This window comes from Sinohyriopsis cumingii, chromosome 13 (genome assembly GCF_028554795.1).
Source record: "Sinohyriopsis cumingii isolate HCF-2022 chromosome 13, ASM2855479v2, whole genome shotgun sequence".
Classification (NCBI taxonomy): domain Eukaryota; kingdom Metazoa; phylum Mollusca; class Bivalvia; order Unionida; family Unionidae; genus Sinohyriopsis; species Sinohyriopsis cumingii.
The window spans coordinates 62,238,488-62,262,206 of NC_142973.1; the positions used below are offsets into that span (position 1 = coordinate 62,238,488).

General features: G+C 34.2%; 1 protein-coding gene across 4 annotated transcripts in view; it reads left to right on the forward strand.

Annotated features, from left to right (window-relative positions):
- Positions 1-22,893, forward strand: part of LOC149785694 (nucleobindin-2-like) — a 49,156-nt gene extending 26,263 nt beyond the window's left edge. For 3 of the 4 annotated variants that reach the window (XM_089979549.1, XM_089979552.1, XM_089979550.1), the window contains exons 8-13: positions 337-395; positions 6,428-6,610; positions 8,397-8,522; positions 10,135-10,204; positions 15,457-15,923; positions 18,354-22,893. In XM_089979549.1, the coding sequence (XP_089835675.1) occupies positions 337-395; positions 6,428-6,610; positions 8,397-8,522; positions 10,135-10,204; positions 15,457-15,920 (902 nt within the window). In that variant the 3' untranslated portion in view covers positions 15,921-15,923; positions 18,354-22,893. The remainder of the gene's footprint in view (positions 1-336; positions 396-6,427; positions 6,611-8,396; positions 8,523-10,134; positions 10,205-15,456; positions 15,924-18,353) is intronic. The other variant, XM_089979551.1, reaches the window with a different exon arrangement.
- Positions 22,894-23,719: the final 826 nt, after the last annotated feature.

The following is a 23,719-nucleotide window of genomic DNA, read 5'->3' on the forward strand; positions in this document are numbered from 1 at the left end:
AATTTGAGCATATTGTTCTTGTGTCAGATGTTTGTCTAATAATTTATTCAGATTCTTTGATAATCAGCTTCATCTGTAAAATTTGCTATAGTCATGGAGGTATTCCTGTAGGATTGCGGAGCAGAAAAATAATTTTTTGAAGACTAAATTAAATTTTACTCCTCCTTGCCTTATAGTACAGTTTATTAAAGATAAATTGTTTTGTGCCTTTATTGTGACATTTTTAAAATGTAAGATTCCTGTTTTTGCTTTCATTTTGTTTTTGTTTAGTTTTGTTTATGTGGGCTTGAAAGCATTTATGATTACATTCATTGTATATACAATTTATTAAAACAGATATGAATGGCGATAATTACCTTGATGAGGCAGAAATAGAGGCTCTTTTCCAGAGAGAGGTGAGTTAACTCCATGGAAGTAATGAAATGTGTTCATTGAAAAATAGAATTTTGATATAAATAAACAAGACGATAAAACTTTATTTGAGGTACTTCTGCTATGAATGATCACCTGTCATTTATGACTAAATTCTTCATGCATGGCTTGATTTTACTATTACAAAAGCACTAGCAGGAGTGACCACCTGCTAAATACAAATAGTGGCCACAATATGGCAGGGCCTGTGTTGCAGAACTGAACAACAATATTGCAAGCACAGTTATAAACACTATGGATCTTAATTTAATTCTTCATTACCATGATCACTATCATGCAGAAAATATAATTTAATAAGAGTTAAAGAAAAAGACCCCATTCACCCTGGTTATTATGTATTGTAACTCTATAGACAGACAATATAAGGCAGTAGTGGATGAGTGGACTAAAGCGCTCACCATTCCGGATCACTGCTATCTCACCTCTACCTGCATGGGTTCGAGTCCAAGACTCAGCTAGCCTGGGTACGTGGGAAAGCCTGCCATTAGCATCTCGTGGGTCGGTGGTTCTTCCCTGGGTTTTCCAGGGTTCTTCCTCAACCAGTTATACTGGCCGCCATGTATAGCCTATCTTGTGCTGAAAAATGGCATTAAACCCAAGAACAGCAACAAAAATAAGGCAGTAATTGTTATGCTATGATAACAGCAGGGTGATGCATTACCTCATTACAACATTATCAGCATTGTGCAGGTTTTCACCACAGACGTAAACAATACAAATGTTGAATGGAATATATGTCTCCATGATTGCTAATCCTTTTAAGATTGAATGGGTAATAATAATTGGAATTTTGATGACCATGGCACTACTTTGGTGTTTGACAAGTATGTAAGACTGGTTCACACTCTTTAACAAACAACTTTACCATATAAATCTAACAAAACCAGTGAGCCTTGTTTTGAAATATAAGTCAAATCCTAAATTTTCCAATTCTCAAGGGGAGTAATTGAATCTCAGATTTATACAGTTAGCTTGGAGATAAGTTGGACATATATGATCAATCAGATTTTTTAAAATTATGTAGGATAAAATAAAATAAAGGCTGACTGGTGGCATCAGAAACTGGACTACTATTGGATTATTACAGTTATAAAAAGTAATAGCCCAACAGGAAGTTTACTAACTTTGGGCTAGCAGGCTACCATTAATTTTGAGCCCTATATAATGCCTGTAAATTATTAATGAGTGAGATGTATGAATGTATTAGCTGAAAATGTGGGAAATATTACAATGGGCAAGGGTTAAAAACTTGCTTGCCCATTGAGCATTTAATTTACTTAAAGGATAAGGAATAAGGATGGATTTAGTTCATACATGTGATAACTTCAGACAATTTTGTGAGCATATAAGCCTTCCTTTTTTGTTTCTGTGGACTCGCTTTAAAAAAAAAATAATGTTCTATACCCATGCTAAAAGATATTAAGTTATGATATTTCTAGATCTGCTATCAATTTGATTTCCACATAATAAATGGAGCTCTGCACCATCTTAAGTTACCAAACTTTGTGGATGGCTTGCACATGGGGTTTGGAAGAACACAATCAATTGCAGGTTCTCAAAGTCAAAGGTGTCAGATTCAGTGACTGAAAATGGTTTCAGCACAGTAACTCCAGTTCTCTGCCATCAGGTACCAAACTTTGTAGATGGCTTCCACATATAGTAAGGAAGAAACCTCTTGATTTTCAGGTCAATTTGTTACAGCTCAAGGTCAGTGTAACTGAAAGGAAAAAAGTTTTCTGCACAGTAACTTGGGTTCTCTATAATCCATTGTTATCAAAATCTTTGTAGATGGCTTGCACTTGGGGTACGGAATAAGCCTATTGATTTTAGGATTGGAAGGTTGAAGGTCAACTTCATTGTGACAAAACCAAAATGGATTTAACATAATAGCATCATTTCTACATCAAAGACTTGGTACAAACTTTGGTGACATAAGAACCAAACTCTTAGGTGACATAAGAACCCTTAATGCTCAGGCTTCATTGCCTTCATTTGAATTTGGCACTTACTATGGTTTCATTTATTTTTTGTGGGTATCGTTTTCTGTCAGATACATTACCTGATCGCATTACATTAGGATAACTTACTCTGCTACCTCTGAATCTAGCACTCCTGGAAAGTGAAGCTGTCAAAATATTAGAAAACATCTACTGTGTACCTGTTGATCCTAATGGTCAGTTACCCAGGTACCCGATCAAAGGGAAATTGTATTAAATGTGAACATGAACTGCTTTGCTAACTCCCAAGAGAGGTATAAGCATAATTATTTTAATATGAGTGGCAATCTGAGCATAAAAGAGCAATCTGTATATTACATGCTATAATTACAGTAAACTGTATGAAAAACATACAATTAGTTTTGCTAATTACTGGATCTGCAGTTAAAATTCTTGTCATAAATCAGCAAAATCCATGTGGATTAGTACAAGAGTATAAATAAGAAACAAACTAATACATTATTTATGCATAACACTCACTTGAACTAGTCTGTATGTCTAACTTTTGCTGAATGGTTTTGAAGTCCACAAATGACAAGTGCTGTATTACATCACTGTCAAATTCTTCTTTCAAAATTTGTAATGTGCTTATTGATGTGTCCTTTTCCTGGGGCAGCATGTTTTTAAATTTAACAAAATCCCTCTCCAACAGCATTTTTCCATCATATAGCATCCATTCTCATTGATAAAGCCAGTTTTGATTAATGTCTGGTGCCATTTTTTTCTTCAATTTAGTCTGGTCCACGACATGTGTTTATCAAAGTATAATGAATCTCTGACACATGGTTTCACATTCAAGAAACCCATCTGTTTTTTTTGGAACTGTTACAGTGTCAGTTACTATAAATAGAAAATGAGGAAATTAGACCGAGGTCTAACGATGGATAAATGTGCAGCAGCCAATAGTCATATGACCTGAGACTGGAACTGAAGTCATTATTCTGTCTTGCTTGCTCTTGACGTCGCCTGGTGTCTTTGATCTGTACTTGGAAACATGTTTTTTTTTTTAAAATTTGTATTGTTATTTTTTTAACAAGTACCGGGTTGCCCATTTTACTGCTGGGGACATTATAAGTGTGTGTGTACCAGACAAAACTGGGGTACCTGTTGACAGCCTTACTGGAAAGACACAAAAATGTCTTGCTGTTTATATAAAGGGAAGCAACTCTTACAGGCGGTTAACTCCCTTTTGACCTGCTAGGTTGTTACCATCATACCAGGTTTAAAGCAATTTTTCACTTTTGCCATTATGCCATAAAGATGTCCTTCATATGATAAATTTATGATTTAATCTTATTCTTAAATTTAGATCATTTGTCTTTTATGTTCAGTGGTATAGTATGTTAAAATGTTTTATTTGGTACATACAACATTTTTGTTATTTCCAGTGAATTTATTCATACTTTTGTAATTATCATTTTGTTTGTTGTTGTCATATGTGATTTCAATTGGTAACATTCAATTTCACTGGAGAAATTTTTGGGTGCTGCACTTATCAACTATTAAGTCGTTTTGATAAAGTGGTTTACATTATTTCAGTTTATATACTTAAATTGTGTGTACTTGTTTGTTTCCTTTCTTTGTTACAGAGATGACAACCAAGTGCAAGAAGTGTAAATGATTTAAGGTTGTGGTGTTTGGGCATGAAATGTCTCTACGCATACAATTACTCAGTGGCACACACATGTAACATATGTGCACTTCAGTATGAAACCCTTGTCCAACATTTTGGTACGCATATATATCAAGAGCCAACCAACCAGACAAACTATATAAATAAGCTGTGTATGATTAAAATGGTCAGGAGTTTTTATCTCACACGAAGTGAACTGTATGTCCATACAGACTGCATAGCTGGATTGCCATGCTGACCTTTCAGCACCATCTGGCCGGAGCACAAAGCATATACTGTCTTTGGTATGACATTCCAACTGCTGACCAACTGGTCCAGCCAAATGAATAAGCTATGCATGTTTACAGTGGTCATAAGTATGTTATCTCTGGCAAGCCATTCCTATGAATTCATAGTGAACTGGAATTACTTAGAGAGCCTTTTTGACCAAGCCAAACCACTTGGGCCAGACCTTCATTCCTGGATGTGATCACTACTGATGGCATATCATATGGACAAATGTATGCTGATAATACTTTATCATTTATTTCCCATTGATGAAGGTGATGAAATGGAATGCTTTAACTTGCTTATCCAACAGTTGGAATAGACGGAATATAGAAGAAATCTGTAGGATTTTATCTCCATCAGAATTCCCTCCTTCACCTTCGATCAGTTTTACCCACAATGGTAGTGTCTTAGTATATGTAGACAATGTTAACAAAATTTCATCATTCAGAACCTTGCCACCATTGTTAAAGATTGCAAAATTAGTAACAGACATTCCCAGATGAGCCATAGTGACCTTCCATAACTCCTGGTTTCTTTTAGTGATGCCCTGATTGAAAAGGAGTTTAGAGCTTCAATTGTGGAGAGGATTCCAACAGTTGACAATCCTCTACTTAGAACAATGGTAAATCAAGTGTTGTTAATGACTGGTGTTACATCAGTGAAGTCACATCACTTTCAAGAAAAAGAAAAAAATTGGTTTACTTAAATTTGTGGATTTGCTTCTGTCAAAGTTTGCATATTTTAAAAGTTGGATTAACGTTGGATTAACGTGTACAAATACAAAAGAACAAAATTATGGCCATAAAACTGGTGGTAGCTTGAATGGTTAAAACAAGACTACTGCCAGTATACGCACAAATCAAACACCTGCCAAGACTAGGCCCTACTAACACCATGGTTTTTTCTACTGCTCAACATCAAACAGAGCCTTTGCAGTCTAACAACATCAAGCTAGTTGGTAATTGAAACATGTATGATCTTTGACTTAAACCACTGTTAAGTGGATAGTGTGATCATTCCATATTTGAATAAAAGACACATGACTAGCTGCCCCTAGCTCAGTGCAATGAGTCGACTGTAGCAGCATTTGATGTATAGTGGAAGAAAGTTGTTCAGGGTAAAATGTGTGAGTGATTGGTTTTATTTATTAGTGGTTTTGAGAAAGCTGGGTGTAAAATGTTTAAGTTTTAGGATTTCTTTGTTTGTTGTTTGTGTTTAACACCATTTTTAGCACATGATAGGCTGTGTATGGCCTCTAGTATAACTGGTGGAGGAAGAACCCAGGAAAGCCATGGTCTAAACCACTAACCCATGGGAAGCCACTGGCAAGCTTTCTCACAAACCCACATTAGCCGAGCCAGGATAAGCTTTTTGGCAAATGTTTCTAACAGAAGACTTGATTGACACGATGCTTATTTGGTGCTTTTGTCTGAACATAGTGAAGTGTGAGGCTTAGAACTGTTCTATAATTTGTGTTTAATTAGCTTTAATTGTGCTTTAAGCAGTTGCTTTAGTATTTCACAGTGTTGTTTCTTTGGATTAAATAGTGGATAAAATGAAATATGCTTTCAGGAGGATTTCAATTTTAACAAGAAAGTTTGCTACCAGTAATTAGAGGTATACATGTTGACATTTATCTATGCTTTATGTTAATTGTTTACTCAGATGGATCTTGTCCATCATTAAATCTTAACTCACAGAGAATTGCAAAGAATAAAGTGCAGTTTGGTCATGTATTTGCAGTATTTTAGACAGCAGTTTCTCTTGAATGAAAGCTTGATGTAAATAGTACAAAATCTGATGTTTGTACATCATTTAGTTACTTTCATTTTCAGTTAACACAGCTATTAGTAATGGAGTTGAAGTATCAAATAAGTAAGCTTTGTTTATTGCTAGGAATGTATTTGTAAGAAAACAGTAGGGGTTTCTGCATCACATCCTTTTTTGTTGGTTCTTTATTCTGTGATTCAGATCAACCACAAAATCCATGAAAATTGTTACTCCACAAAAAACACTGTATGATCCCTATTTACTTAATGTCAGAATAATGATCAGTACCAACAGTCAATCAAAATGTCTGTCTGTCTTTCTGCAGCTGGATCGGGTATACGACCCAAATGCTCCAGAAGATGATATGAAGGAGAGGTATGAAGAGATGGAGAGAATGAGGGAGCATGTGTTTAGTGAAGTTGACAAGGACAAGGATCGACTGGTCAGCTTTGACGAGTTCATGACCTACACAAAAGGTTCGGATTTCGAAAAGGATGAAGGATGGAAGGTAATTGATAACATTTTCAAAATTTTATCTGCTTTTGGTATGTTTTATATTAAATATTTAAGGCATGATATGAATAATTCTGCCTTGTTTTGAAGGTTGTTTTGTTTATATTGCATGAGTTCTCTGACATTGAAGTTTTATAGATTAAGCAGGCATAAGAATAAAGATCATAGTATAGAAGGCTTTTTTTATCACTCTAAATCTTGTTATTTGATTTATTGCGTATCATTCTCAGTTAGTTATGGGGATCTTACAGGATGCTGATTAAATATGAAATCTATTAAATGAATTTAATAATTTCATACATGCAACGCACATGCAAATATATTGTATTGTAAAAGTTTTACTAATTAGTATGAACTTTAGGTTTGGAGATGAATTCTTTATTGCTTGTAACTTACTGTCCATTTTGTGTTGCCAAATATAGTTTACATTACTAAAATAGTATCAAACTAAAATTGGTAATAAACTAGATATTCCACTGGCCTTGCACGTTTGTTGTTTAAAGGGAGGCAACTCATGTTTGGTAATGATTTGGTAAATGGTTATCCCAATCTGAATTTTCCATCACATGTTTGAAAAATCTTTGGATGTAAATAATGACCATTATGGACAGTTGTCAAGCCCACAGTTGTTTTTACATCTTAATAGCTTCATGGATGGCACTGTGACTGGATGATGTGCAATGACAAACATTAAAAATTAAAAATTAAAATGGCAGGGATGTCATTGATTGTTGAAATGTCATAAAGTGATATTTTCAATATTTTATAAAAATCTGTTTGTCACACATCTAGCTGCGTGTTCATCTGCCAAAGCCTTACCAATGTGAGAAGTATCACTTTGATTATCTCCGAGGCCATTTCACAGAGTCATAGTTAAAGATACAGGAATGTTCTTAATGATTATTGGCCCTTATAGGAGTTTTCTACCTTTGGATGTTTTGTCCCTAATGGTGATATTTGAAACACTAGTGTTATTTATGTCTATATTATGTATATTATTTTTTTTTATTAAAGTGTTTGTAAGAGTTATTTTGTTAATTACATTTTTTATTACCAGTGTCTTATGAACTGGTTATACTATAAAGATGAGTAATGCATAATACATAGTACTATTTTCATTCATAAATCTCAAGGTTGATGTGCCAAGTTGTAATGAATAGTAATCAATTTGCAGTGAACAAACATGCAGTATAAAGGAAAAAAGGAACAGAAATGAAGGCATTTGTTTTTATCTTGTTAGTACTGATGAGAATGGTACACTTATTTGAAGGTACAAGATGGAGGCTGCATACTACATCTGTTAAGCATTTACCTTTTTCTTGCCTTTTCATGATGTCTGTCTTTGTATCAAGGCATATAGACTGTCTAAACTTCTTGCCAGTAGTGCTAGCAGGTGATATGGACAAGTGCTTGTATCATGGAGTGCAAGATATGTTGAAATAAAACTCACAAAGATGACTAATTCTGTGTACAGTTCACAACAAGCAATACAGTACATGTACAAATATGGCAACTGGATGCACACTGAGTACAGTTAACAATGAACAATACAGTACATTTACAAAGACAGTGACTGAGATGCACAAAGGGTTGTGTGCAAGGTTGGCAATTTACACTTAATCCAGTTGGGCATGCTTTCGATGTAGCGAAAATTCATTGCGCATAATGAACAATGGGTAATAAATTTTCAGATGTGGAAACTCAAAAATTTGTTAATTGAATATTCATAAGATGAGTGGTCAGTGTATTTGATAAAGGCAAGTATGTTTATGTTCTTTCAGACTCTTGACCAGCAGGATCAGTACACAGAGGAGGAATATAAACAGTATGAGAAGATGCTGAAGGAGCAAGAGGAGTTGATGAGAAGGCAGGGAGCTTATCATCCTAATGTTCAGCCTGGAGTAGTGGTAGGTAGACCTTGTCTTGATATTATTTTGAGGGGCTGGGGGTGGGTATGGCTAAACTAGAGTGGCAGGAAGCATGCCTTCCTAATGGTTAGCCATGCATTGTGGTATGTAAACATTCTCATTGTTACACATAGAGTATCGGAATTATGTTTCATGTTTTAAGTAAAATTGGTAGTGGTTAATGTCTTATAAGGCCTTTTATGAGTCCTAAAGGGACACGTGAAGCTGGAGTTTATCTTGGTTTCCATGCTGTTAAATAACTTTAATGGCACTCATTTATAGCTTGGCAATGTGGAGGGGGGGGGGGCTGGAAAAGTTGGGATAAATTACTTAGTGAGATTGACCATGCTGGATCACAGATCAATCATTACCAGTCATAGGTGTCTTTGTGGTAATATGTAAAGGTTAAAAAGTTGGTGTTTTTTGCCTGCCCTCAAGGGCAGAAGTGGCTGACTTGTGCCAAATTGTCCTCATACTTTACTAATTTTGGGGTATTCTTTCTTCAGTTGCCCACATTAAAGAAAGCATTATTATTACTATTATTATTATTATTTATATTATTATTACAAGCACACTTAGATAATGGTATCATTTTTCTGACTGTGATGCCATTGTCAACAAGTTTCATACTTAAATTTTTGCGGATCAGACAGGAGCACACCATTGATATAGGCAAGGCACTAGGTTCTATGGAACACATTATTACATGATGATTTAAATTATATTGAAAATAACAGTGTTAAACTGTATCATAAATAATTATGTTAAACTAGACTATAAACATGATGTTAAACTATATCATACATAATGAAACAATATCATAAATAATGTCAAACTATATCATAAATAATAAATCTGAATTCAGATTTGGGAGATCTGATAGACACCAATGAGAGGTTAGGTTCTGTTTACCTTGTAGTTAACACAACTTTCAAAGTTTTGAAGGTGACAGAAGTCATTTAGAGCATATTGTTACTTAAGATAACTTTCCCTCCTATGAATTTGTTGTGTTTTATCTAATAGGCTACTAAAAATAAGTGCACTGGGAATTCCAAAGGTCACCAAAACATGAACTTTTATTGGTGTCTGTCAGATTTGCATGTAGGACTGTGGAGATCTGATTTTAATCAGATTGGGTAAACTCAACATGTTATCAACATACTGCTGTGATTTGTACTCTTTTGTATGAAATCATATTTGAAATAAATCCAGACTTTCTGTAAATAAAAAAAAAAACAATCAAAACTTTAGTCCCATTCAGCTGACTGACTTAATGTGACAAAAACTAAGTGGTTAGGCATTGGACATATGACCAGAAAGATGCAGGGAGATCGCACCATCATGTCAGCCCAGATCAGCTACCATGGCGTGTCCTCGGGCAAGGCATTTTACTCCACTTGCTTCAGCATGACATAACCTTAAAGTCCTTTGCTGTAAAACACCAAACCAATCCTTTGCAAACTGGACACATATTAAAGTCTTGATAAGGCCTTTCTAAGAGCTCTTTATACTGGCCACCTTCACAATACAGCCCAAATTTTTTTTGGGGGGGGGGGATTTTATTGTAGTTTGTTTTAAAAGAGCTTGGTAACTAGATTACATTCTTTTCCAGATGCCACCACAAGACCCCAATGTGCAACACATGCAGATGGGTGGTGCACCGCAAGGAGGACAACAACCAGGTGAAATTTTTGTTTTAGTCATGGACATCTACTTCATCTATTATATACATTACCCTAGGAATTAATATTGTCTCTCCTGCCTTAGGAGCCATGATGGATCAAATGGTTAGCACACATGATTTGCAGCCAGAAGGGTGTGGGTTCGAATCCAGCCCAAACCAGGCTGTGTCAGCAGTCATGTTAGGTATCTAGGCAAGATGCTTTACTCCAGTTGACTCTTAATTCAAACCTGCCAACCCATTTGGTTTTGCTTTAAGTCTTTTGGACACAAATGTTAAAATACGGGCTTACAGAATTAAAGCACAAATTACGGAAATAAGATTATTTGTGTAAAAACCAGATACTGGCATGCCTTTGATTTGAATCTGGGTTTCATATTAGATTCATTGGAATTGGTCAGGGAACCAGGCTAACTTTACAGGAGTACATCAGATGCTTTAAACTGCACATATGTTGTGATGCAAAATGTCTGAATGATCAAGCTGATGCTTTTTTTTAAAATGGTGTCTAACAAGTGACCGCTCAGGATAAAATGGATAATATGCCTATTAATTGTTTTAATAGTACAGAGGAATAAAAAGGAATATTCAGATCATTAGGGAAAATAGCAGGAAGGGCAATAAGTACATATCATGTGTTGATTTGTGTATATCACATGTTTGGAAAGATCATTGGCATCACTACAGCCCATGTGAAGTTAAACTTTTTTTTATGGATTATGTGAAGTTGGGAGATAGCAAAGCTTAGTCACTTACCAGATGGCCTAGCAAACTTTAAACATTGTTATATTGAGTGATACATGCATGAAATTGATATGAAAATGACTTGTTTTCTCAGAAATTGTGAGTATTAAAATGGTTATTTCTTTAATCTGCCAAAAGACAAGATTAAACTACGTCGTTGATGAAATGTGACCTGGTACTTGCGATTTGCATAGCTATTCGCATGAGTACACAAATCTAACAACCCACATTTTCAAATGTTGTAGAGAAAAAAGAAAAAAAAATATTAAATGAAAGCGTATACTGATTGTAATAAAAAAACAAAAAAACGAAAGAATACAAAATTCTCCATGTTTATATATTCCGAGAAGAACTTCTGGAATTTTGTTGTATCACGTGACCTACCATGTTGACATGTGCTCTTTGCATGATAATCAGACTGGCCAGATTGCTGGTTTTTACACAAAGTATCTGACTTATATTTAATATAATTGAATTTCGATACAAAAACATTATAAAGGAGTTTGTTGTTGATATCACATGACTATTGCACTTAGGATGTTGTCATTTGAGATTTCTGAAGTCATGTGACTATAATGCAAATGGCGAGTACTTTGTCAGGTTTCATCTATGCTGTAGTTTTGTCTTGTCAGCAGATTAACGACATAACGATTATAATACTTGCCATTTCTGAGAAAATCATTTTCTTATCGATTTCATGCAGGTATGAGTCGATGTAACATAAGTTTAAATTTTATAGGCATGCTGGTAAGCGACTACCATATGTCTCTACCGCATGGTGGTGGCAAATTCCAAATTTTCAATATGAAGTTGCAATGACCTAACACCCCATCCTAAATGTCTAAATATGACAAATGGGGTCGGAATATTTGGAGGAAACTTGGATTAGAAAACGGACTGCTATTCGTTTTAAGCCAAATTTGTAGTCCAAATTGTTGAATCTCAGAGCTGAAATGAGATATTGTCGTTTCTTGTATTATATATTAAAAAACAATATGAAGACAAGTTGATTTTACAGAAAATTCAGTCCTTGCTTATATAACAGTATAATTTTGGAGGTCTTTTGTCAAAATTTAAATCAACCCTTTTGAAAATGTTTTTTAGAAGATAAATTTTTAACTAGATCATCTTAAAGAGATTAGGTTCTTTGAAAAATCTTGTTTGGGATTTTATTGGCACAAATAAATTCAGGGTTAAACTCATTTCATTACAAGACAAAATTCTAGTTATTTGCTTTAATTGTTTTGTATTTTTATACTGTAATAGGAAATGTTATTTTCTATGAGATGCGTATATATATATATATATATATATATATATATATATATATATATATGTATTACTACAGAATTCCTTAGAATTAAAGGTTTGAAAGGAAACAAAACATAATTTATGTTCATTATGTTGTTCCTACTTAACAACATAATGCAGCAAAATAAAGTTAGAATTTGTATTCTGTACACTGAAATGACTTTACATGCCAATTTATAGGAATATAATCAAACTTGTTTCATGTGTTACATTTTGTGGTTTTGTACATGATCATCTTTTTTGACTTTGATGTTTTTGGAGAGTCTTGAAAGAGAAACATTTTTAGATTTAGAAAATGCATGTTTTACAGTCTAAAATGTTCTTTAATTCCATTCAGTAATGGTCATATGTGAATCTTGAAAAAAGTAATTTCATCCTGGATAAACCCTGGAAATTTCCTGGAAATTTATCTTTAGAAAAGCGTGGGAACCATGTTGTTGCATCCAACTTTTAAATACTTGATTTCCAATATGACAATAGCAACACATGATATTTTTTGTTACACCTTACTGAAAACTGGTCACAATTACAGAAAAAATCAACTGCCTTACTGAGGTTTTGTTAGGCTTGGAAAGGTCTGTAAACTAACCTTTGAATGTCAGTCAGTCTTTCTTATCTTCCAAAGGCATTGCATTTATGTGTTGATGTTCTGTTGAATGGCAGTCAGTCAGCCATTATTGTCTGTCAAAGGCATCTCATTTTATGTGTTGATGTTCTGTTGAATGGCAGTCAGTCAGCCATTCTTGTCTGTCAAAGGCATCTCATTTTATGTGTTGATGTTCTGTTGAATGGCAGTCAGTCAGTTATTCTTTTCTTTCAAAGGCTTCTCATTTATCTATTGATGTTCTGTAGAATGTCAATTAGTCAGCCATTCTTGTCTGACAAAGGCATCTCATTTATGTGTTGATGTTCTTTTGAATGCCAGTCAGGAAAACAGTCATAGCTGTCAAAGGCATCACATTTCTGAGGTGACAGAGGCACTAATGTTAACAGTGTATGATTTTTTATATATCAGGATATATAATTGTCATAGGACATCATATTTTAGCAGTGACAGAGGCATTTGTGTAGTTAACAGCATTCCGATTTTTTACTTGTCATAGAACATGACATACTGTGATAAGAGAGGCATCTTGGTCATTTGCAGTCTTTTTATTGTCATAGAACATGTATCATTGACTGCTTGCGGCAAATTAAAGTGTTATGTGGAATCTTGTTTATATCATAATTTAAAACTGAAGATCATAGACTGAAAGAAGGAAAACTGTTTCCATGCGATAGCTTTATTTGTATATTAGATCCCTTGACCAAACTTTCCCTTGCATTTGGGATAAAAAGGCACCTATTGATTTGGTGGTCTGACAGTCAAAGGGTAGGGTTGTAGTGATCTAAGAAGGAATGATTTCTGCACACTATCTTGTGTTCATTATCAGATACTCTAACCAAACTTTATGGATGGCTTACATTTGAAACAAGGACAACACATGTTCATTTTGGGGTGAAAATGTTGAAGGTCTTGTTCTCATGGGCTGAAAGAAGGAAAAGCAATTGCCTTAAAATTCAGCTTTGAACACCATGCCTTTACTAAACTGTGTAGATGACATGCATTTGAGTAAAGGAAGACAACTACTGATTTTGGTGTTAAAAGGTCAAAGTTCAAGGTTAGAGTCACTTCTAAAAGGAGAAACTGTCCACAAAATAATTATAGTTATGTGCACAAACTGTGACTGAACTTTGTGGATGGCTTGCATTATAGAGAAAGGCGCCTATTGATTTTGGTGTGGTCTGGTCGATCTGGCAATTAGTACATTATTATTATTCCTCCTCTGAAAATACTTGTATGATTGCAGTGGAACTTTACACACACACATATCTCTAGTTGTTGTTGGACCAAAATGAAATGATGCTGCTCCAGCATCCAGTATGGTCACCACATCAGCCAGCTTGAAAATCTGTTATCACAACTCCTCCTGAATGGATGGAAGGTCATATATCAGCATCTGGGTTTCACTAAAAGATGATGTCTGTTATAAGATAAATTTGGTATCTTTGTTTGTCTTGATGTGAAAGTCATATTTACGTGGGGTTTTCATCAGAAGACTTTTTATAATGTCTTGTTGGTACTAATGAAAATGGTTCCACTTTGACGCCAAATAAGGCTGCCACAGTAACCATCTGAAAAATCTTATTAGCACTACTCCTTAAAGAATGGTCTTATCAACATCAGGTTTTCACAAGAGACTCCTTATGATGCCTAGTTGTTCGCAATGAAAATGATGGTCTCTATTGCAGCCATTTTGGAACTCTTGGCATCATTTCTTCAGAATGGGAAGTCGTATCAGCATAAAATTTTCACTGAAAGACTTCATAGAATGTTTGGTTGATCTTAAATGAAATTAGTTCTGCTCAGACATCCATCTAGTAAATATTGTTATCATTATTCCACCTGAATGGATGGTTGTTGTTGTTATAGGGTTTAACGCCATTTTTCAGCACAAGATAGGCTATACATGGCGGCCAGTATTAATGATGGAGGAAGAACCTGAGAAAACCCCAGAAAGAACCACAGATCCACGAGAAGCTACCGGCAAGCTTTCTCACATACCCACATTGGTTGAGCCCAAGACTCGAACCCACGCAGACAGAGGTGAGATGGCAGTGATCTGTGACGGAGAGTGAATGGATGGTTATATCAGCATGGTGTTTTCAGTGAAAGACATCCTGCAGTGTATATTTAGTCCTGAATGAAAATGGTGCAATCCAATGCAGTCATCAGTCATCTTGAAAATCTTTGTCTTGCTTCTCCTCTTCAATGAAAAGTCCTATCTGCATTGGGTTTTCACCAGAGTTGTTATGTAATATATGGTATAAATGAAAATGGTGATGATTTTACATCCATAATGGCTTTCACAGTGACTAATTTGAAATTCTTATTGTTCAAAAACATCAGATGGTTTCTTCTTTCAGCAATGAGAAGAAGAAATGGTCTTATCCTGAATTCATGGAAATTATTTATGGACAGTTGAACAAGGCACTATGTTTAGTAACACTGGTATAGTACATGTTAAACTGATCCTACTTCCTTTAGCACCTGAGTATTTGACCAATGTATGATGGGTTCACATAAAAACGTCTAATAATTATATTTACCACTTGACAGATAAATAAGGTACTGTTTCCATTTTTTTTTCATCATAGGTTTCCATCCCTCAGGAATGCCACAGGGAGTTCCACAGCAACAGTTCCACCAGGGAGCTCCAGTGGGTCAGGGAATACCTCCTGGTATTCCCCCTCAGGGAGTGCCTCAGGGGCAAGCTCTTCATTTCCAACCTCAAGGGGGTCAGCCTGTTGCAAGTAACCAAGGGGGACAGGCCATCACTGGAAATCAAGGTGGGCAACCTGTTGATGTAAATCAACAAGGGCAACATTTTGGTAACCAGGGCTTAAACCAGGAGCAGATGATGAAGCAGAACCAAAATTTCAATGACATGCAGCACCAGATGGCTGCCCAGCAGCAGCAGCTTGCCGCTCAACAACAGCAACAGTTTGCAGCTCAACAGCAGCAGCAGCAGCAGCTTCATCTTCAGCAGCAAAAGGAACAGTTGGGACAGCAACCTCCACAACAACAACAGCAAGGGCAGCCATTGGTTGGAGGTCGTTAGTAGGTAACTGACAATACTGTTTTTGCTGATAGGAAATATTGTGTGCAATGATCATATTTTTCTGTTAGTCTTGTCCAGACAGTGTGCAGTCAGTATGATATAACATCAGTCCCAAGTTTTGAATATTGCAAATTTTCTTGTAGAAATTTAGTCAATGCTTTTCCATTTAAATCAACATGATTCCCTGGATGGCATTTTTTTTCTTCAAAATGTATGCCGGAGTATTGATTACTTTGAGTTTATGTATAAAAATTATACAGATTTGTAAATTACATCTTTGGGTGACCACTCCACATTGAAAATGCCTTTACTGGGGCCCATGTGTGTTCTACTGGAATAGCACTTAGTATTGATATCTTGTTTGTACTGCAATGCAGATCACCTTTCAAACTTCATCTTTTTTCTAATATCACAAGTTTGTACAGCTATTTGCATGTGCAGGATAAAATTCTGGAAATCCCTTTGTTTTATTTTAATCTCTTATCTACATGTATAAGCAAATATATTTAGCAAAGCTCAGCTCATTGACAAGTGATTGGAAACGTCTGCTGATCATTCATAGCAATATGTATTTATATTATTTATTATATTTCTTCTTCGTTCATAGCAACATGTATTTATATTATTTATTATATTTCTTCATTCATAGCAATATGTATTTATATTATTTATTATATTCCCTCATCATTAATAGCAATATGTATTTATATTATTTATTATATTTCCTCATCATTAATAGCAACATGTATTTATATTATTTATTATATTCCCTCATCATTAATAGCAACATGTATTTATATTATTTATTGTTTCCTCATCACTCAATGCTCTGTCTCTCTCTCTCTCTTTATATATAAATATATATATATATATATATATATATATATATATATATATATATATATATATATATATATATATATATATATAATTTATTTATTATGTTTGTTCATCATTCATGACAACATTTAAATATGCAGTGAGAGTACTATCTATCCCATCCCAACTGTACAAGGTACATTTAGTGTTAATTTGGTCCATTTGTGTGTATGTCCATCAAGTTCAGGGTAGTGTCATGTTCTATTGGCTACATGGTGATATCGGTGGGATTTGCAGGATTTATGAAAACTTAAGTTAGTTTCCTATATACTGTTAGCAGCAGGGTCACATATGTGGAGTTTGCAGGATATATGCAGTTAGGTTAGTGTCTCAAATTCTGTTGGCTGCAGGGTGGTATGGATGTTTTTTGCAGGCTATATGAATTTAGGTTACTATGTACTGTTGGCAGCAGGGTCATATGCATGGAGTAGGCAGGATGTATTTAATTAGGTTACTATCTCATGTAATGTTGGCTGCAGGGTCATATATAGCTGCCAAGTGTCCCATTTTTCCCACAATTGTCACATATTTTGGACCTGAATACAGGTATACGTTTTTCTTGTTAAAAATCCATTTTTATTTATTTAAAAAATTTAATTTAAAATGTCCTTGCAATTTTCTGCTTAGAATGAGCACTCGGTTCCATTCTGGTAGAAATGTATCACAGGTATATAGAAAAAGGGTTCTAAAATATGATTGGTTCATTTGAAATTGAGGCTACTATGACTGTCTTTAACCACCATATTGGATTGCACAAACAGTTACCGCTATCACTGTATCTCATCTTCATGATATTAAAATTTTAATCGTGTTGAAAAGGAAAGCAGAAGATTCTGAATTCTCCCCAGGAAAGAAAACAAAACAGAACTGGAAGGACAATTGTGCTGTCTTGTTTAGATTTGTGAAACCATCTAGTTAAGGAGAAAACTTTACGTTTGGCAAATTGTGTAATGTGATTTCACTACTATGCATGGAGGTGCCCAGGACATAAAACAGCATGAGAAGCTAATAAACATCAGCTTGCTGCTTCATCATAAACAACTCAGCCTGAACTTACGATGTTTATAAATACCAGAGAGAACATTCATGTAATTGATTGAAGCTTGATTTACTAAATTTCTTTTAGAAATGAACCTTCCTCTTTCCATTACTAATGTTGTAAAGGATTACTGCTAGAACAAAAACAGTTCAGAAAGAAAATCACACAGAAATCAGATCATCAGTGAAAGATAGTACATTGGAATCGATAATGATTTGAGAGAAAAAAGGTGTGGAAAAGGCTCCTACAAACAGACTGTGTCTGAGTGTGTGTTGCAGTCTTGTACCTTCTTTATGGGCACCCAAATAGAACAGAGTTCCCCATTCAGAAGATGCAAGAGTGCAACACATGCAACTTTGACATTAAATAATTAAGTAAGGTACTGTTGAACTTTACTGATGGTTGTAGATGTTGTAAATAGATACATAAGCATTAAAGTTTATGATTGCAAACTAAAACTGCTGTCTGACTTTGCACACCTACTTGTAATTTTTTTAATTTCTTTTTTTCTTCAGACAAAGAAAAAATCTGGTGGTGTAGTGAAAAGAACAACTGTTCTCAGAAGGTGAAGGTCACTCACTCACTCACAGATCATGTATTACCATGGCACTGGATCATTTTGGTGCTAACAAGGAGTCTTTTGTTAATTCAACATTAAGAATAATATACACTGTTAAGGACATTTATAAAAGTAGGTACATTCACCCATTTGTGTAAAGAGAAGAAATAGTTAATCAAATTAAAAAAAAGAACTACCAATGTTACGAAAAATGAGTTCAGTTATTGTTGGCAGGGATTTCAGTTTTGTTTAAGCATAATTTATAACAGCAAACGCATAAGAACTTCTTATAGCAATCAGCTCCATATTTGCAAGTCATTGTGGGTAATTCTGCAAGGAACTAGGGCAAAATTATTTATGAATTCATCACATTCCATGTATAAAAATTTCATTGATTTAATGGTTGCTTTAAACCCTAAATTTCAAGATGAGATAAATAACAGACACATCCACTTATTTCGGTACCCACAAAAAGATTTTTTTTTACATAGTGACAAAATGAATGTCTATCAATAAAGAGTTCACTATTTATATAGACTAGCTCACTGCATAATTCCCATGAAACGAATGTATATGGTAACCTAATACCAGTCATACCCACAATACCGCATGTTTTTTTTCATGAAAAGTGAGACTGTGTACCTACTTTAATAATGTAAAATACCCTCAAGTCCCTTTAATTCGATGAAATGTTAACATCGAACTATCCAAACATTCTATCTGAACAACTTGTTGAACTTTATATAATCTTCAATATATTGTCAAATTCATAGCATCTTGTGGATAAATAAATATATGGTAAATAAGACTTGACTGTACTTAATAGACTGTACTTATTATATGTCATTATTGCACATTATTATATGCCCAACCAAGGATGTTTTGCATACCAGACAAAAAAGGAATACCAATAATCTTTGCACCAGTATGAAAATATCAAATAATTTTACTAGAAATCATCACTTTAAATTTGGATAACCAAAGCTATTGTGACTTGCAAAATCATAAATATCTGTCATTCAGCATCAACATGTCTTGCATGAAATTCCTGAATTTCTTCCATCTTTATGCTCAGTACCTAGATCTCTTTAATGTATAAGAGCTTATTTTATTGTGTTATGTGCAATGATGTTATTGCATTAGCCCATATCCAACTAAGTTGGGAGGGGATATAACATTTTACCATTCATTTGTGTGTTTGTTTGCTTGTTTGTTACCCAGAATATCTCCTAGTCTATTTCACCAACAGTTGTATACATTGGTACGTGGATGCATCTTGGGAAGAGTAACTTACAAATACCTAAACTTGGACACTATGGCCTAATTTGCACACTTGAATGATTTGGGTATTTTCAGTTGTTTGTTTGCCTCACCTTTGGTACTTTAATTTTTATTTACTCATGAAAATTATTATGTATGTACATCTGGATGAGAGTAACTCAACCATGCCAAAAATAGGTTCTTTGACCTAATTTGCACATATGACTTTTCTGTTTTAAACTGTTCAAGTTCATTCATTGTACCTCCAATATGTTGGATCTGATTTCTCTAACAATAATGAAAAATCGGCATGTAAATTAAAGAGAATGTAACTCTGCTATACCATAACTAAGCCAATGTAACTAATTTTCACACTTTAGTGATTTTCAGGTATTTATTTGTAAACTATCACGAGCACACAAGAAATTATTTCGTGGGTACATCTCAGAAAAAGTAGTTCTGCTTTGAAAAAACAAAAACAAGCCAATTTGACTTATTTTCATGCTTGATTGACATTTTATTTTCATCTTTTTTTTTATTTAGACCTCACTACAGTGGACCCTATTTCACCATTATTGATGAAATTTGGTATGTGTTTGTATATGAAAGAAAGTTAAGTAACCACACCAGAATTCGGTAGTACAACATAATTTTCATGCAGGAGATGCTTTTGCACTATGAACAGTTCATTGACTCTGTTTTCCCTGAAAATGTTAATGCATCTGAGCAAGACTACTGTAACTCAGCCATACCAACACTTAGTCAATATGACCATTTCTTCATGCTTTATTGACTTATTTTTAGCTCTTGGTCTGTTACATCCTCAGTATCTTAGACCCAGTTTCACTTTTGAGAAAATCATGCATATCTAAGCAAGTATTCCTGATTAAAACTAGGTCATTGTGTCTTAATTTTCATGCATGAGTGATTTAAGTATTTTCAACTTTCCATTTCTTACACTCACAGTATCTTGGATAGTATTTCACCTAAACTCATAAAAATTGGTATGTGGATGCATGTTAAGGAGAGTAACTGTACCACTGGTGTGTCATAACGACCTAATTTTCAGGCTTGAGTGACTCTGGCATTTACCTGTATACCTATCTGTATATTATTAGATACTCTTAAATATGTGGCTGTTTCTGAGATGATTTGTCTTTATGAGTAAACACCTTGTTACAATTTATGTTTTGAAATTAATTCATCAAATCATTGCTTATTGTAATTGTTATGAATCATGTGGGTACATGATCATGCATGAAATTGAATGGTTTTAAAATCCATTTCTATCTCTCGTACTAAACACTGTTTTATTATATAAGCAAAATAGTCATATATTTGATAAGAAAATAGAATGCGGGAGTTTTTAAACTTGTTCCTAGGCTAGATATTTTTATATAAAAAAAGTTTTCTAGCAGGAAAAATTTTAATGCTCCTAACTACAGTTAAATGTTGTACATAGTTCTCTATTTATAAGTATATGTGTTCCAAACCTGTAGATATCCATAAATGTACATTCCAGGGTTAATTGTATTATCAGACATGTGCACATTAGTTAATTTTTTATTGTCTCTTCAAAGAAAAAAATAGTTGTGTGATTCTAATAATTGTTGACAGTAACTTTGTCCAGATATTGATAATTGGATTCTGAGATGAAATGGGTAATGTTTATTTTTCTTAAAAGCAGTCATGCTTTTACTTGATCAGTAGGATAGCAAACCACTTTGCATTGCAAAGATCACCCCCAAATATACTGGCTGCCATGTACAGCCATTTATGTGCTGAAAAATAACATTAAACCCAATGAAATAAATCACCAAAGATAATCCAGTCATTTCTGATATTAGGAATAAAACTTTTGAAGAACACAGCAAAATACTTCTACTTTTGAATAAGTTTTAAACATCTAATATGCATTTAGTATAAGAGGCTTACAGCAGAAAATTAAAAAGAAAACCTTGTCAAAATTGAAAATGTGCTTGATATATCTAATTATAACTCTATCTTCATTACGCAATACTGTACAATCTGGAAAATAAGTACTTGCATCAAATTGTTTGCTTTATCCATTCTATAATTAAACCTATTTAAATGGTGTGCTGTTCATTTATATTCGCAAGCGTATATACCCTTCACCAGTAATAAAACAAGCCCATACAGCCTTTAATAGTGATAAAACAAGTCGATACAGTTTTTGTGGTACAAACAAGCCTGTACAACCTTCACTAGTGGTACAAACAAGCCTATACAGTCCTTACTAGTGATAAAAACCAGCCTATGCCACCTTCACTACTGGTACAAACAAGCCTGTACAGTTTTCACTAGTGACTAGTATTAAAAAATTAGCATATACAGCTGTTATGAGTAACAAAGACAAGTATATACAGCCTTCACTAAGATCAAAAATTAGCCTATATATTTATTTTCTAATATGTCCATATTTTAAAATGTGTCCACGGCTATGAATGCAAGGAAATTTTTTTTGTGATACAAATATCAGATATATTGTTTAATCAAATTGGGGTTATTGACAGCTCTTCATTTAGGACTGTTCCAATAAAATGTACATGGGATCCAGGGAAGGCACTTTTAATGTAGAATAGTGACCCATATATGCAATTTAGACTAACACTGCAAGCTGCACAGGCCCAGATCTGTTGTTGCAGAATGTGCAGTCATATCTGGGTCTGTGCTGCTTGTTAGGAGTAATCAGTACAACCTATAACATAGATCCTGATCTGCAGGCATATTGTTCTATGGCAGATCTGAATCTTCTCTTTTTTTAAGTTTGACTCGTCTTTTATGCGAGTACGTATGGTATATGTGTATGTGATTACAAAGAAGAAAGGAGGAATAAACTTTACGTTTCAGGATGGATTGTTATGTTAAAATTGGAATGAATATTTAGATTTTGTGTTTGGTACTTCCTATTTCTATTATGACTGTTATATTTATATCTTATAAGAAACTATGTTTCAGGCTAACATGAAAATCTTGTATATTTGTAACACCGATAAATATGTTTATGTATTTGCTCCTATTCACCAGAATATTTGTCTATCTTGAGGATTAGCATTATAGATGCATATCACATTATTCTATGATTTTCCTACTTCGATTTTATGGTTGATATGTGTTCTGGTGCTCTTTTGTAGAACTTGATACCTAAATAACAAACAAAGGAACATTTAGGTAGGACACGACTCTTTCAAATAAACTATATCTTCCAAAACTCAGAGTGTCTCTTTATGTAGCTTTCTATGTATTTTCATGTAATATATGGGTTATATGCAATACCCACTTTTAATTAACTTGCATGCTGAATGTTTTTTATTTACTTATTAATGAACAAATAAAATCATGTAATAGTTTTCCATGAGCTGTGTTGGTTAAAATAGCAATGAAATTTAATATGTGACATAGGTAAATTGTACCTGATGCTCTGTCATAAAATGTGGGCTTCAGTTTTTTCATATCATTCTTTGCTCTGTTAACCTACACATCGTATGCATATGATTTGCCCTTAAAAGTTCAGGGCTGTTGTTATGTACATTTTTTTGCATCCACAAAGAGCAGTGAGAATTGGTAAGACTCGAGAGGGGTGGTCGCCCATGAATAGTCATATGCAACTGTTGTCTAACATTGTTACTGGCAATCATAATGTTTTCCTAAAATAATTATTTGAAGGTTCTTAGGGAAAAAAAACTAAATAACAGGTTTTAAAACAAATCGTTAGAAAGAGTACATGACCAGATGTAGCTTCAAAATTGGAATCCACACAGCACTACAAGGAGAAACCAAGGGACAGCATGGCAAAGTTTTTATTTTATGAGCAACTTGACTATTAGAGGACTAATTCAGTGCATATTGTTAGAAAGAATGGTTTGGAATTGTTAAGGCTCATGTAGGCGGAACTTCATCCATTCTTCAGGTAGTTTTTAATAATAAATTAGTAGAAGCCAAACTGGATACTGTTCACGATGCCATTTGAAACCAGCAATAGTATACTCCATATATTTGGTGAATGTTTCTTTACCCGTGAAAAGACATCCCAGAATTACC